Source organism: Cynocephalus volans, chromosome 2 (assembly GCF_027409185.1).
Source record: "Cynocephalus volans isolate mCynVol1 chromosome 2, mCynVol1.pri, whole genome shotgun sequence".
Lineage (NCBI taxonomy): Eukaryota > Metazoa > Chordata > Mammalia > Dermoptera > Cynocephalidae > Cynocephalus > Cynocephalus volans.
Genome location: NC_084461.1, coordinates 32,844,211 through 32,860,921, shown reverse-complemented (window position 1 = coordinate 32,860,921; position 16,711 = coordinate 32,844,211). Strand labels below are relative to the sequence as shown.

The window sequence follows — 16,711 nt, the reverse complement described above, 5'->3', positions numbered from 1 at the left end:
CTGATAGGGAATATTGTGATTGTACTATATTTGTGAAAGTGAAGCAGAGAACAAAGATCTTTATTTTCCTGACATGTTTATTCCTGTCCCCACACTAAAGTGGAGAAGTCAATATTTTCTCAGTGTCCCAAACATTTTAATATAAGTTGAATTCATTCTATGACTTTCTTTGGGCTTCTCAGCATATATCAAAGGAAAAAATTAGACTATCTTAATTTCTAATCTATATAGAAATGCCACTGCAATAGAACAAAAAATAGGGTTAGAATATCAGGAAGGCAGAAAGAGGAAGAGTGAAAATTTCAGGATTACGAAATGGATATGAAGAACAGAACATGGTATTTAGCTCATGACCCTTTCAACTCATTTCCTGTCTACTCTCTTATTTTTTTTCTTATAATTTTTATGCAAATATTTAGTAGTATTTTGGAGGGATAATAGAAATAGTAACATTTTATAGTTTTTCCTTATCCTATATTTTCATCTAGCCTTTTCCTTTTGGCTTTTCTATGTCCTTTGCCTCCCTTTAATGTGAAGTAATCAATAATATTCATTTTCATAAGTTATTTAGGTAGGTGATTTCAAAGCACACATTTTGGATTTCCACAGAAGCTGTTTTTATTAAAATTTACTTAACTATTCCCCAAGTATATTAGATATTAGGTATAATATCTAATATACCTAATTATACATCAAATATTAAGATAATGTAAACCTTCTTTTCAGTAGGATTTTACCCAGTTGTCTAGCTTAAATATGGACCATTAAAATATTCTCTCTTAAAAAATATTATTTTACATCCATTACTGCTAAAACAAGGAACCCTTAGTCCCCAAGGGAATATAAAGGTCTTAGAGTCTGTGAGTGTCATTAAGAAAAGGGGTATATATCTTTCACAGAGTCAGAATGCACATGAAGTTGGGGTGTCAAGGTTTCTAGGGATTGGGTAGGATATATCTTGAGACCTCTGTAAATCTTCAAATTGTGAATATCACAGTGAATATATAATTTTTCCCATAAAATGTTGAGAACAATTAAGCTTGCTTGAGATGTGGTTAGCTAGCCAGCTTAGCTAGGCTCATTCACTAGAAATGCACACCAGCCTCACCATAGATGGGGTTCGAGTTTGAAACTCAATACCATTACAGATATTTTTAGTTGTTTGAGAGTCGCTGAAACTGATATTAAATCCATGAATGCCAGGAGTTTTGTTTGGTTTTTTTTGCAGTGGTCAGATTTATACCCACAATACTGGTTAATTTTTAATATCAGACTCAGAGTTGACAAACTAGAATACATGAACATATTAAAATTCCTAAGATAATATTTGTAAACTATGGTATTGGAGGAGTTACTGAAATGACTGGTGAATGTTTAGCCTAATGACTTTGTGATATAATAGTTTTCTAACAATTAGGGTATTACCAAGATTTCTTAATTTATGCCAACCTAGTGGATATAAAATACTATTTCACTATATCATTAATTTGTGTTTTTCTAATTTCTAAAAAGGTTGAGTATCTTTTCAGGTAGTGTTTGGGTTTCTTCTGAGAAATTCCTGTTTCATAATTTTTGCAAAGCTAATCATGTCATTTTCTCCTTTTAGTTGCTTCCTAGCATATACAACATGGATGTAACATTTTCCATGGTCTTTTCCCCGTCTACCTCTCCGATGAATCCCAAGTTCATATATCCATTTTATTGGTGGCTGGCCAGTTTGGAGATCTGAATCCTTGACCTTGGTGTTATCAGCACCACACTCTCCCAAGTGGGCTAATCAGCTAGCCCTTCTCCTGTCTAGCTCTCTAGGCTCACCTCCCATCGTTGTCTGCCTCCCTCTGAATTCCCTAAGAATTTAGAACTGTTATTTCATTGCCTCTATGCTTTTTCTCATGCTGTTTATTCTGCTGAATTCCTTTTTCACTCTTGCTGATGCTGGCTAATACTTTACTCATTATTTAAGGCTTAACTCATGACATTTCCAGAAAGCCTTCCCTAACTCTTCTTAGGCTGAGTTAAGGCCTGCTCCTCCAAATTCTTATAGCGCTCTGTGTATAACTCTATTATTGCATAGACTTTAGGCTCCGCAAGGGCAGGGATTCTTTTTATCTATCATTTAATCTCTAGCACCTAGCAGGGTACCTGGCCCATAGCAGGCACTGAAATATAATTTGATCTCCATTGTGTTGTATATGTACGACTCAAGAAATATTCAACTGGAAGCTAAAAATAAGGATTTGAAGCTCACAATTACAATCTGGACTAAAGATGTTGGTAGTAACTGAAGTCATGAAAGGGGAAAAGAGCTAACAGGAGTAGTGCCAAGTGTCTAGTTTGTAATGGGCACAGAGCTAGGCATTCATGCATATATTTACAGAGAAAGGGAGGGAGGTAGGGGGGGAGACAGGGAGGGAGGGAGGGAGGGAGAGAGAGAGAGAGAGAGAGAGAGACAAGAGACAGATAAAAGATAGGTCCTGGAGATGGGCTTAGGAAAAACACAAAAAGGGGACAGAGAGATGGGAGCAACACCATAAATGACTGGTGTGTTCGGAGAAGGAGCAAAAGGTTTCAGGAAGAAATAACCATTTCAAATGCTATAGAAAGATCAAGTAATTTAAGGACTGAAATATGTGTTTAGAATTTCAATGAGATCATTTGGTAACCTTGGAAATAGCAGTAATTAGTGAAGTGGTGGGCAGAAGCTAGATTACAACAAGTTGAGGGATGAATTGGGGGCAGGGATGTGGCAATGACGAGCAGACTACTCTCAAGAATCTTAGCTGTAAATGGGAAGATAGGCAATGTGTAAAAAACTAGGGCTTAGAAGGTTCTTTGTTTTATTTTAAAATTTTAAAAATAGATATCATAGACATGAGGACGTTTAAACACTGAAGAGGAAAATTAAGTAGGGAGGGAGAATTCAAGATATACATGAGAGGATAACTTGATAAAGCAATATTTTTGAGGAGGTGGAAAGAGATGGGATCCAAAATAAGGATGGACAAAGGAATCTCAACTGAGAAGATGTCAACGTATGTTTGTAGCTGGAAATGGGAGAGAACCAAAAATCTGAGTTATCTGTTAAGTGGGAAGTAAAAAGGTCTGAATTTCACATATACACAACAAAACTCATAAACTGATACCAAACAGGTCCTCCCTATTCATTTTTCTGTCAAATGGATCAATTAACAGTCTTCTACTTATCCAGGCTTCAAACTTTAAGTGTCATGTCACTTCTCCCTTTTCTTCCTTCCTAACATCTAATGAATTACGAAGCATTAGAATAGTAAGAATAGAAAGGACCCTGAGGATGTCCAAGTTATACCTCCCACAGAAGTTAAGAGGTTATTTATACTACAAGTCACTTTTTTTTTTCCCCCCTGGCTGGTGGGTACAGGGATGGGACCCTGGACCTTGGTGTTATCAGCACCATGCTCTAACCAACGGAGCTAACTGGCCAGCCTACAAGTCATTATTAGTAGCTGCTGCAAGGAAAAGTTCCTGGTCAGAAGGGCTAAATGACAGAATTTTAAAAAATAAACATCTATCAGACTCAATGGTGTATATTCCCAGTGTAATGTTCTATCTGGCACATGGTAGGCATTCAATAAATATAGCGAACCCATGAATGAATGCCGGTGCTGGTGGCTAGTTGAGAAAACTCACAGATTCACTGAATCAATTTGGGCTTGGTAGAACCTTGGTATCACTCTAGTTCAACCCCCTCATTTTTACAGATGACGAATCTTTGGCCCACAAAGATGAAGTAACCTGCCCAAAGTCCAAAAGTTATTTACTGGTAGTACCAGGACCACAAAGGAGCGAAGAGGGAGCCAAACCAAGAGGATCTAAGGAGCAGGAGGAATTAAACACTAGGGTTTGCACTGCCACTTGATTCTCCCCTCATAACAGAAGCTTTTCCTTCTACTCCCATCACTATCACTCTGGCCCAGGTCCTTATCGCTTAACGTGTTATTATCTCAATAGCCTCTGACAGTCTCCCTCCTCTTGCCTCCCAGTTTACCTAACATTCCAAAGCCAGATCAATAGTCATCAAACTTTGCTTTAACTCACTCCTCTCCGGTTAAAAGACTTCAAAGAACTAACTCCTGCCTGTAGGATAAAGTCCAAATTACTAACATTCTTAATCCTTCACTCTTGTCCTATCTAGTTTTTCAACCTCATCTCCCCATCTGGAAATGCTCCACTTGGGCAGGCTCCTCTACACGCTGCGCCTTCCTCCCTCCAGGCTGGTGGCTCTTCAATGGGCAGCAGAGCGGGCAGGGGTCCCATGCTTAGAAGGTCCCCGTACTTGGCTTTTGCTCTGCAGTCCGTATTGATATTCTTGATGACCTCGGAACAAGACGCTCTGCGTTTAAATTTTGCACTAGGCCCCGCAAATTATGCAGCCGGTCCTGGTCAGTCTCCTCGGGACCCTAGACCACGGACACATCAGGTACCCAACAAGTATTGGTTAACTGAACGAACAAAGGGTATGTGGTCCACTTTTATTGGGAATAAATAAAAAGAACAGGACCCGAGCGAGGAGGTACCCAGCACCTGTTTTCCCGCCAAGCGCTTAAAACCACACCCGCTCCCCCGCACAGTCTCAGGCCGGTTCCAGCCGGATTCCTCACGGCAGCTCGACCGCCAAATAGAACTACAGCTCTTTCCCCGGTCTCAGCCAATCCCCGAAGGCCCTCGGGCTCCGAAACCGCAGCGGGCTCTGATTGGTTGACAGAGGTAGCCAAGGGGAGGGTGAAGGCTCCCGCTGGGAAGGGGGCGGAGCGGGAGGTCAGCCCCAGGGCGGCGAAGCGGCTACTGCGCAGGCGTGAGTGGAAACGGATAAACAAACAAACAAAACCCACCAGCCCCAGGCCTTCAGCTCTTCCCCGCCCACCTTCCCCTCGGCGTGGGGTCTCCCGCCTCCCAATCGCCCCGCTTTCCCCGCCCCCGTCAACGTCCGGGCACGTCCCCCTCGAGGCGCCGGCCACGCACGTCCCCTCACTTAACCTCTGCCAACCCGGCGCGAAGTTAGAGGCCCGGGCGGCGCGCGCGGCACGCAGTCCTGGCTGCGGGGCGCGGAGGCAGGAGCCCGAGCTTGCAGCTGCGGCCGGGCGGACGATGACGTGCTACCGAGGCTTCCTGCTGGGCAGCTGTCGGCGCGTGGCGGGCGGCCGGGCGGCGGCGCTGCGGGGGCCAGGCGCGGGAGGCCCTGTCGCGGGGCCCTGGCTCGGCGGTGACGGCGGTGGCCGGCGGCACCTGGGGCAAGGGCAGCCGCGCGAGCTGGCGGGCTGTGGCAGCCGCCCCGACGGCGGCTTCCGCCCCTCCCGGGTGGTGGTGGTGGCCAAAACCACCCGGTACGAGTTCGAGCAGCAGCGGTACCGCTACGCGGAGCTCTCGGAGGAGGACCTGAAGCAGCTGGTGGGTCCCGGCGGTCCCCGCTGTTGTGTCTCGGCTCGGCCCGGCCCGGCTTCGCTCCCTGGCTCGGCCTGGGCTTTGGGGGTGGGTGCGCCCCCTTGGGCGAGACCTCGCGGGACGATTCCTCCTCCCAGGGCACTCCGTATAGCCTGCCTGTCTCTCTTGCTGCCCCCAACTCTCTCCGGCTTGGCCCGTGGCCCCCCTCGCTTGTGTAGGTGTGTGTGGGTGTGTGTGGGTGTGTCTGGGTGTGTGTGTGTGTGGATGTGGTGGGGGTGGGGGAAGGGTCAGTGTTAGTGCAGAGACCTCCAAGGCAGGGGCGCCCCGAGGAAGCCTTCGGTGGGGGAAGAGGGGCTGCTGAGTGGCCCTGTAGGGGTGATAGGGGTTTGGTGATTCATTTGTGTCCTCGCCACCCCCACCCCCTTGTTGAGAATAGCAGTTCAGTCCAAAGCAAGATGGGCCGGTGGCTTGAGGTCTGGACGCCCTGGAAACGGCTCCCCAGGCCGCCCCCAGAAAGGGCGCCCAGGGGCCCTGCTGAGGGCTGCGAAAAAGAGGGCTAAGGTACAGTGGACACACCCACTTTTTCTCTGCAGGACTGCGAGGCCTGGGACACTCGGGAAAGCCCTTCTCGGCAGTCTTTTCCATGCTGTAATGTGGTCCTCAAACAAGGTTCTAGCAGTTTGATTTAAAAGCACATATGTCTTTGGTGCTGAGAATGGCAAGGGAGAAAATATGACTTGAATATATGTTATTAAGTAGAAAGGTCAGACAGGGGCAGGTAAACCGAGTAATGTATGAAATAAAGAGCCTACGTCTCTAATGTAGCGATACTTACAGAATATACCATATTTGGTACATCTGTTACTACCTTTGCAAAGTATATAGATCGAAGGAAAAAAACCCGAGTTAGATCTCCTTCCCTCAACTACATCTCCCTTTTAAAAAAATTTCTGATCCCGTGTTCCTACCCACCAACTTTAGGAAAAAGAGAATGACCAATGCTGCCATGAACAATATATCCAGAAAAGTCTCCATTGGAAGTCTCTAATTGCTAGCATTGTGCACCCCAAATCTTTGGAATTAATTGACTATAACCATAATCTAGTTTAATTCTGTGCAAGAGCAGACAGCCTGTTCTAACCGTTTGGTATCATTTGTAATCTTCAACTAAGTTATTTTGTAGAGGCATCAAAATGAAATTGTAAGTCATCTTTACTTAAGTATTGAATCTATTGTCAGCATCAAACATCTTGATTGATGTGTTAATTGAAGAGGTCCCTGCATTCACCTAATGGATGTCTAGGGGTGAATTGTTTTCTCTCTTTTTCCTACCTGTTTGAAGGTTAAGAGTTTTTAGAGACTTGCATCATTTAGAGTAAATCAACAGTTTGAAAAGGAGGTTAAGGTAGTTTGTGTTAGGGAGGGGAATTGGGGATGAGGCAGGGAAATGTCAGAAGAAATTACAGTGCATTGCTTCTGTTTGGGGAAAGGGGTATGTCCTTTGGGTTGTACTCCTAATTTTACAAGGCCTACCTTTTAGAAATTGTCAAATACAGTATGTGCATTGATATATTCTTCATACAATTTTATGGAAGCTTCCCACAGCAATTTAAAATAGTACATTCAATTGGCAGGTTCAGAGAGTGGAATTGGGGGGTCAGGAGCTCAGATCTCTAGGCTCTGGTTCTGTGTGATTAACTTCCTATGTGTTTTTTAACTTCCCTGGGCCTCTTGGGTGAAAATGATACTTTTTCTGTAGTAGTGTCAGTTTTCAAAGTGCTTTCACCTAGTTCAGTATGCGAAATGCTAGAGTTGGACAAGATAGCATCCAAGGTCCTTTCTAGTGCTGACATTTTGAAACTCTGGATAACTTTTTCAAGGCCTCAAGAAAATGGGTGCTGTCTGAATAAGAATTAACTCTTGGATCTCTGGGACTAGGTTGCCACTAATAAAAAATTTTAAAATGTGTACCCATTAAATTTTAAATTGTGTACCCATAAACTACCTTATGTACCCATTCTGAGTGGAGAAATCTCTAATAGGTAAATATTTGTCTATTGCTAGGTAATGCTGTTTGGTGTAGGAAAGCTTTGAAGTAGAACTCCTGGACTGTAGAATACACAGTTTTGTAATTGCCAGGTAGTGGAGTAGTTTTTGTTAATGTTATTGTTATTACAGTTTTACTGAATTAGTTCCTTGCTGATTTGAATTTGTTTTATCATTTGTATTAAGGCCAGTACTCAGAATGTATGCAGTAGCATTAAGTGTAGCCCAGACCAGAGATTAGGAACAGGCCAAAGAATATTGGGTTGTGTGAAGTTGTTCTAAAATGGGATTCTGTGATAGGAGTGGTAAGATGATTAATATTGTTTGATATGTTGCTGTGGTAAAAAAAAAAAATACTAAGGTATATAAATTATGTGAATTGGATATAAAAGAAAGTGGCCAAGAGCTTACTTGAGTCTTCTGGCACCATGGCTGTTATGTCTGTAGTGTCATGGTAACTTGGTTTTGTATGGAAGCATCCTCTTTTATTGTGGTGGTTGTGGTTTTTTTAATGCCAAATAGGTCTCTATTAGGTTATTTGTTAAAATGCAAATGGCAGAGGAGGGATGGAGTGCCAATGTAATTTTATACCCCGAAGTCTTGTGGTTTTCTAACTTTGTAGAAGTGTAAACAATAAGAAGACATTTTTTTTCATTGATAAAGCATGTAAAAAATAGGTTTACATCCTTCAAGCTGGGTCAAAGTTTTGACTTTCAGTTATTACTCTTTTATGTTGGTTACATTACTTTATTTCTAAATCTTGCCTTTTCCCCTACTCATTGACCAATGACTTGTCTTGTGAATACAAGATTTCTAGTCAAGGATTTTACCTCTACCATCTATGACCTTGCAAAGCCCAAGAAAATTATTATGACAGTTTACTTCTGTCATAAGAGATATAGCTGTTGACAAATATGGAACTTTTATTAATTTAGGTCCTTGACACAAATTAGACCTTTAGGTGAAACAAAACTGATTTGGAAAGGATTTCGACACTAGAAACATACCTTATTGGCCAAAGAAAAGGTTTTATTTAAAGGTTTATATTTAAAAATCTTTAAATATATACCAAATAAGAAATCAGCAGTTTTCATCCTCGTCGCCTCCATTCCAGGTCTCATGACCTCAGAAACAGTGATTCTGAGCAATAGATCTTTAATGGTTCCCATTTTTAATTTTAGTTTAAACTTAGTTTTTAAAAAAATTCATAATGGGTAGAATAATTTTATTTAACAGTCCCCTCTATTTTTTTTTTTCATTTTATTATGTCAATATACATTGTTAACAGTCCCCTCTATTATTGGATTAAATTATTCCTACTTACAGTGCCTTGCATTTTGTTTCCTGAAAAAGATGGTGTGGCTTAAGTTGTAGCTCTTGCACAGATAACTTTTGCCACATGGTATGCAATAAACGTATTGTATGCAATATGGGTATTTACCAAATTAAAGAAGGTGATCTGGAGTACTGCCAGAGCTTTCTAACTGAACCTTGTTCCTCTTAAATCTTCCAGACACAAGCCCCAGACTGATATCTAAAGTGAACATCTTGGCCACTTTACCCCTCTGCTTAGGACTCCTCAGAAGTTTTCCATAACCTTGAGTCACATAGAGAGCTTGTTAAAATGCAGATGCCTGAAACTTAGCGCCCAAAATTCTGATTGAATTTGTAGAGAATTCCTAAATTTTGCTTTTCTGAATCACACCACTAATATTTCTGACTCTGGCTGAATTCCAGGGATTCACATTTTTAACAAGCTCCCCAGGTTTGCAAGTGTTCCCCAGATCACACTGTGAGAAACACTGTTGTAGGCTAAAGTTCATAATCTTTAGTAAGCCAAGTAAGACTTTTCATGAACTGGGTCTCCTGTCCACTTCTTGAGCTTCATTTCTGATCACTTTTTGTCTTGCACTTCATATTCTGGCAATTTCAAACTGCTATAATTTTTATTAGATGTTGTGCTGATTTAATTTGATTTATTTATGGGTCAGTAAGTAGCACATTAAAATGGTTCAAAATGTAAAAGATACAGAATGTTCTGCAGTGAAAAATTTTTTTGTCATCTGTCATTCATTTTTTGACCATGTAAGTAACTAATGTTATTAATTTCTTGTGTTTCCTTCCAGAAATTATCTATACATACAAATCAATACAGTGGAGTAGTCTTTTTTCTTTGCTTCATTCCTTTTTTTCAGTGATAATATACTATTTAAGCTATTCTGCACCTTTTTTTTTTTTTAGCTTAAGAGTATTTGTGGAAATTGTCATAAAGGGCATTCTCATTCATTTTTTTCTTTTAAATAGTGTGTATATTATCCTATTGTGTGCATGTGCTTTAATTTATTTAACACTTAGGTTGGTTTAATCTTCTGCTATTAAATACATTCTGCAGTGAATAACATATGTTTTCATATGTGTGTGATTCAAGCTCTAATATAAATACCTAAAAGCGGAATTATTTAGTCAAAAAGGATGTACATATGTAATTTTAATAAGTATTGCCAAATTGCCTCCCTTAGAGGTTGTACCAATGTTTACTCTCACCAATGATATATGAGGATACCCACTTTTTCATAAATAGTTGGTCAAATTTTTGGTCTTTGCCAGCCTGGTAGGTGAAAAATGGTATTTCAGGGTGGTTTAATTTGCAGCTCTATGTCTTTTACTTTCACAGCCCTCTTTGCTTTGGATGCTCTTCCTCTTCTAGCCCATTGCTATTCCTCCTTTGAGGTCAAGCACTGACACGACTCTCTCAGGAAGCCGTCTTTTGTAACCTTGCCTCTCTCTGGCTACTAAGGTTGAGTTAGGTTTTCTTCACTGTATCTTCATAATACTTATCTCTGACTATTTTCTTCTTTGAACTGTAAACTTTTTGAGGGCAAGAATTGCGTCTTATTCATCATCTTCTCTATATCCCTGCCTTACACCCTTACTAATAAAGGTGGTGAAATGTTTCTGATGTTCTCTAAGATCATTTTTAGTTCTTTTCTCTCTGAGGCTGGGGACCATTTTTATTCCAAGGCCTTATAACCAGCTGTCAGTCATCCAGATGTTAACTGCTGAAAGCTTAAAGCAGAGGTTATCCAACATGGGTTCTTTGAAATGGGTTTCAGGTTAAATATGTTTGGGAAACATGAGCCTAAACAAAATGACTTTTCTTTGACCATGAGATTTCTTTTTGGCAGAAAACGTTTTGAATTCTGTGGAACATAACTTGGAAAATAGCAGCATAAGGTGTACTGCCTTCTATAAATATTTGCATTTAAATAGAAGTCTCATAAACCTGTAAGAGGATTGAATAATATAGTAGCTGAAATGCCATCATTAGAGAATCATTGACCAGTATGCTTTAGAGCCCCAATTTTCATTGTTTACTGTGTATCAGCATTACCTGGGGGAGGTTTTAAAAGTTCAAATATGTGGCCAGCCATGAGATTGTAAGTAACATAAATTTCTAATGTAATCACTTTTCCTATATTTTTAATTATATGAATTAAGCTCGGAGTAATTATCTTCTCAACTAGTAGAGTATGTTACTTTATTTCACTGTCAGTGAATTATGTAATATGTAACAGAAATGTATAATTTCAAAATAGCAAATGTGCCAGTTATTTCAGGCCATAGGTAAATTCATTATATATTTTTTCTTCATAATAATCCAGTAGATGTGGTTTGTGCAGGAAATTAGACCAACCTTTTTTTTTTTATTCAAATTGGCTGGCCGGTAAGAAGATCTGAATCCTTGACCTTGGTGTATATAACAACATACTCTAACCAACTGAGCTAACTGGCCAGGCCTAGACCAACCTTTGTAAAACATTTGCATTTAAGGAGGAGTCGCCCTATTGGCTGTCTTCTTCCTAACTGAAAGTAGAATTAGGACATGATAAAGAACAGAATGGTTCTTTTCCTTTGAGACTAGTCATCATAATCGAGATTTAGTGGCCTATTGAGTATTTACAGTTCTCAAGCAGGAGTAAAATATATGGCTAATGTAGGAACATCAGTAGCATGTGCTGCATGGGCATGACATAATGGACACATTGTGGATTAAGAGCAGGAAATTAGAGCTTTTGGTCCTGGAAAAACAATATAAAGGCTTTGTAAACCTGAACAAATAACCTAACTGCTTTCTCTGTATCATTCTCTTCAGCTTTGAAGTACATATCATAATACCTGCTTTTCCTTTTTTACATAATTTTAGGAAGATAAAATTAAATGCTTATAACTTACATGATTTAATTTAAAGCAGAATAATATAATTTTAATTTATAGCCACAATAATGATCATTATGTATATGTCACTATTATGTCTATTAAATTATGTACCTGAAATGGCCCTGATTTGGCTACTGCAGAGTAGGTTCCTTTACTAAGAGGTAGATCATTGAGATGAACTAAAGATTTATTGAGTTTGACTTGTTTGTGTAGTATTTTTATTAAACCATTTTTTTGAGGAAGTTATGGTTTTGAAGTTTTGCCTTTCTTTCCAGAAGTATTTTTGTAATAGAGGAAATAACTCTAAAAATTATGATTGACTTTAAGAATATGTGCTACAGTGTCACTATTGCCAACATCCAGAAAGTTGATTAGTTAATTTGTTTGAAGTGTCATTCTTAAATAATCATTCACCAAACCATTTATTAAGTATTTGCTAACTGCTGAGCACCCTGCTAGTTCCTGGAGAATTAAAGATGAACAAACAGAGTTTCCAAATACATGGAGAAGATATATTACATTGTATTATAACTGTTTATAAGTGGTCTATGGGAGAGAACAGTTTGAGAAGGGTAAGGATGAAGGGAGGAAAAGAAGACCCTTGCATTTTTTCCCCCAACTTTTAGATAGATTTTTTAGTGACCTTTTTTCAGGTTTAGATTTTCAGTTGTGAAATATTTCAAACCTATAGAAAAATTTCAGAAAATAACAAGATACTTGTATATTCAACTACCTAGATTTAACGGATACTAATATTTGCTATATTTGCTTCAGATTTTTTGGAAAAGAAATGTGATAACTAAAGCTCTAGCCATCCAACTTTTTTCTCTCCAGTAGAGGTTACAACTGGCCTGATGGTGTTATATATACCATTCTCATGCATATTGTTTTACATTTATTTATATGACTGTACTGATAAACAAGTATAGCATTATCTTGTGTGTCTTTATTTTCCTTTAGAATGTATGCCTATTCTTTGGAAATTTGCTTTTCTTATTCGGTGTTGGGGTGTTGGTTTTGAAACTTACATATGTTGATACATGTTAATTCATTTTAACTGCTGTATGTTATTCCATTGTTTGGATAATTAGGTTGTTTACACTTTTTCCTACTATTTTAAAAACGGTAATTAGAAGTACAAATAATTTTTTCTATAAGCACTGAATGAGTCCCTGAATCCCCATGTTCTCATCAGCACTTGGTAGATTTTAACATTTTTGCCAATGTGAGAGGGTGAAATGGTATATTTTAATTTTAGGATATTTGAATTAAATATTAAAGAATACAGAATAATTTTTATGTGTGTTGTGGAGAGTACGGTACTAGCAATACAGGGGGAAAGTTCATCTTGTAGCCAACAAAAAGAACTCAGACTTTTTTGACTGTGATCCACAGTCAGAAATATTTTACATTGTGACTCAGTACTGATATTTGAAATAAAATATAACAGGAAACAATTTTGCCTTCTTACATATAGTATGTTTTATTTTCTATTTAGTAGTAATGCTGTCTGTGATTATTAAATTGTAACCACCTTATAATGCATCTTATAATGCACCCTTATAGGTGGTTTGTAAATCATTGCTCAAGGGTATGTACATTGAGGCTTAACAGGTAGCCTGAACCTTATAAAGGTGTTAAATGTCATGCTAGGAGTTAGCTTTATCTCCTAGTGGTTTTCAAACTTTTGCAGTAGAATACAACCCTTGCTTAGCCTGTCTTTCCCAACAGGAGTGGGGCAATGAGGGCCAATTTTTCTGAGACTTAAGCATTTTGGGAGTAGTGTGAAAGCAGACTTGTGGTGGTGATGATTAGGTTGGGGAATGGGAATTAGTCAAAGACTTTTATTTTTTATTTTTTAAAAATTATTTTTAATTGTACATGTTTATGGGGTATAGTGGGTTGTTTCAATATATGCACATATTGTACAATGATTCGCTTGTATTACAATTCTATTAGCTGTTCCGATTGCATAGAATTCTCAGCACTTAGTGGGTCTTACACAGTCCTTGATTTTTGTTGAGTTTTATTTTATTTTTTTGGCAACTGGCTAATATGGGGATCTGAACCCTAAGCTTGACTTAGGTATTATAAGGCCGTGCTCTAACCAACTGAGCTAACCAGCCATTCTCTGTCAAAGACTTTTAAAGAAGGAACTAGTTTAGAAAACCTGGAGGCAAGCTTTTGCATTAGACCAGGTAAGAGTTGATGTGGTCTAGAACTCATGCAGTGGCAGTGTGAATATAAAGGACACAGATTGGAAAAACAGCTCATGGGTATAATTATTGGACTTCAGCACTTGACCGGCTGTGGAGATTGAGTGTGAGAGAAGAATTAAAGGTGACACCTGGGTTTATTCTATTGCCTAAGTAAATGGTGCTTGTTATTAACTGATGTATATGGGACTCAGAAGAGCAGATTTGAAGGAGGAATATATAATCAGGTTTAGGAGGTTTGGGGAGAGGTACTTGAACTACCTATGGGTGGATGTAAAGGTAGGCATTTGAAATTTGATCCTATAGCTCAAGAGAGAGGCTTGGGCTAACAGTATAGATTTCAGTTATAGTGCACAACTGGTAGATCGAGTCCCCAGAGTGTGAAGGTAGGCCAGGGAAAATGCAGTAAGAGCAGATAAGACAGCCAAAGATGGAACTTTGGGCGATACCAGTGTATAAGGGAGGAGGTAAACAGAATTAAGACTTATGCAGAAATAGAAAGAGAACTATGGGGAAACTGAAGGTGAGAGCCTGGGAGAAAGAAGAAGTGGAATAGGAATGAGCCAAGATAAATACCAGATATATCTGAAGAAATCTTTAGGGTTCCGTGCTCTAGGCCTGATCGTGCTTAGGTGAATTGTTGACTTTTTAGCTGTTAATGAGGTTCCACTTACCCATTTAAGGCAATTTTGAGTAACAGTGAACCATTAAGTGTGTATGCTTTTAAGGGTGCTTAAATTATGCCTAGTGAGTTTACATACCCAAATGTCATTGTCTCTAAAGTTTGTGCATTCCTTATGTGTAAAATTTAAAGACATAGCTCCTTCCCTTACTGAGCTTTCATGGAAATTACATACAGTACAAAATAAGAATACTCAACTGACAAATAAAACAAGTTTGTAATTGTAATAAATTCAGTTTTGGCCAAGTAAAAAACATCTGTGGTAATTTAATAAAAGTGTTGTAGACCATTTAGAAAATAGCATAACTATCACACCTTACCTTAAAGTATGCTAAATCTATCCATTCAGAATTTTCCTTTTTTTCTTCCACGCTGTGTTGCGTTTTAACATCAGAGCTCTGTGGGAGAAGTGATGTTGGCCTATCTCTTATATGCCTAGTTTAGCCAGGCCATGTTAATGAAGCTCAATAATCCAACCACCCAGACCTTTAAAGAAAATAATTAATATAAGAACTTGTATTCTCTAAATGAATGTTGAGTATGAGTTATTAGTTTACAAGAAGAAATTTGAGTGGGAATAAAAATTTATGAAATGACATTTCTGCTCCGGTGGTAAGTATTGTGATGCTAAGTGAACTTTGTATTTAGATTTGGAATTTTAGGAATTTTAGTGTTGTGCTAGCAATCATGGAAAACTTGAAGTTTTTTGTTAGCTTTCCGAAACTTTTTTTTTCCCCCTCAAATTCAATACCCTTCAGTATCTCAAACCAAAGTTCCCTAACATTCAACTGCCCAGTATCTTAATTTCTTGGAGCTTGCTGATAATCAGGAAGTAAGGACAAGTTTCTGAACCATTAGACTAGAATAGAATTTACAGGGCTTCTACAGTACAATTTATGTCCTTTATTCCTGGGTGCATGTTCCATACTGTCAAAACCAAAAATTGGAGCATAAGATCAAAAATATGAACAGGGAATCGAAGTCTAAGGGCCAGCTATCCTTAAGTTTTATTTTATAGCAGGTTAGAGGTGGTAAATTTGATGTAACTGTTCTAATAGATTTATTATGCATTTGAATTAGTTTTCCTCCTTGGCATTTTTAGTGCCTTGCTTATTTGGTAGAGCTCAACTAATAATTAAATGAACACAGTAGTAGCTACACAAATATTTGAACGTACATATTTAATTTTTTAAAGCTTAATTTCTTGCTATGTAAAGTTCTCACTCCTAAAATAAGATCAGGAGAGGTAATTATTTTAACAAAATATTATACTGTGATAACTAGTCTGCCCCTGCTCAGTTCTGACCAGTTAAAGATAGGCACACTGTTTTCACACAGTGGGGTTATTTTCTCCAGCATCTGCGGCTTTGCTGTTTTTGCTTTTCTGAAACATGCATGAATGATTTCACTCAACAGATACTTAGCCAGTACCTAGGCCCTGACGGTACAGTGGTTAACAAGATAAGAAAGATCACTGCTCTCCTAGTACTTACATTCTAGTAAGGGGAGACAAATAGATTAAACACAAAAATACCCAAGATTATTTTAGGTGTGGTAAATGCAGCGAAGGAAATTAACAGGTTTTGGGACAGAATAATTGGCAGTGGTAGCTGTTGCAGCTGTGACAGCTGGTCAACACCAGCAGCAGCTAAATTTCAATGATCAGGCAGTCCTGACACCCCTAGGTTGAGAACAGCCAGGATTGCGCTGAGGGAGGGAGAGCATTTTAGCAACTACAAAGGAAGGAGGTTGGTGAGAATAGACCAATGAGACTACAGTGCTGGGAATGAGGAGAAAAAATGAGGTAGGAGAAGGGAGCAGAAGTCAGATCACATAGACCAAGGAGGGTTGGTAGAAAGTTTATTAAATGAGCGAGTTGTAGGAGGGTGTTAAGTTGAGGGAGACATGCTCTGGGTCCCCCTAGTTGCTGTGTGAGGAATAGTGTACAGGAGGCCAAGAGTGGAACTAGGGAGCCCCGAAAAGACGAATGGGTGGTAGTGGTGAAAAGGAGAGAAGTACACGGATCAAACGTAGGATTTAGTAATTGAATGTGGGAATAACGGAAAAAGAGACATCAAGTGTGACTCTAGACTCTTAGCTTAAGCTGTAGGTGGGGAATTCTTGGCCTAGA

General features: G+C 39.2%; 1 protein-coding gene across 4 annotated transcripts in view; it reads left to right on the top strand.

The window, feature by feature from the left end:
• The first annotated feature begins 4,957 nt into the window (after positions 1-4,957).
• NADK2 (NAD kinase 2, mitochondrial) overlaps positions 4,958-16,711 on the top strand; it is a 43,256-nt gene continuing 31,502 nt past the window's right edge. For 2 of the 4 annotated variants that reach the window (XR_010022619.1, XM_063085868.1), the window contains exon 1: positions 4,958-5,424. Coding sequence is in view for 3 of the 4 variants with exons in the window: in XM_063085868.1 (XP_062941938.1) it covers positions 5,125-5,424 (300 nt within the window). In the remaining variant the exon portion in view is untranslated. The remainder of the gene's footprint in view (positions 5,425-16,711) is intronic. The other 2 variants (XM_063085867.1, XM_063085866.1) reach the window with 1 other exon arrangement.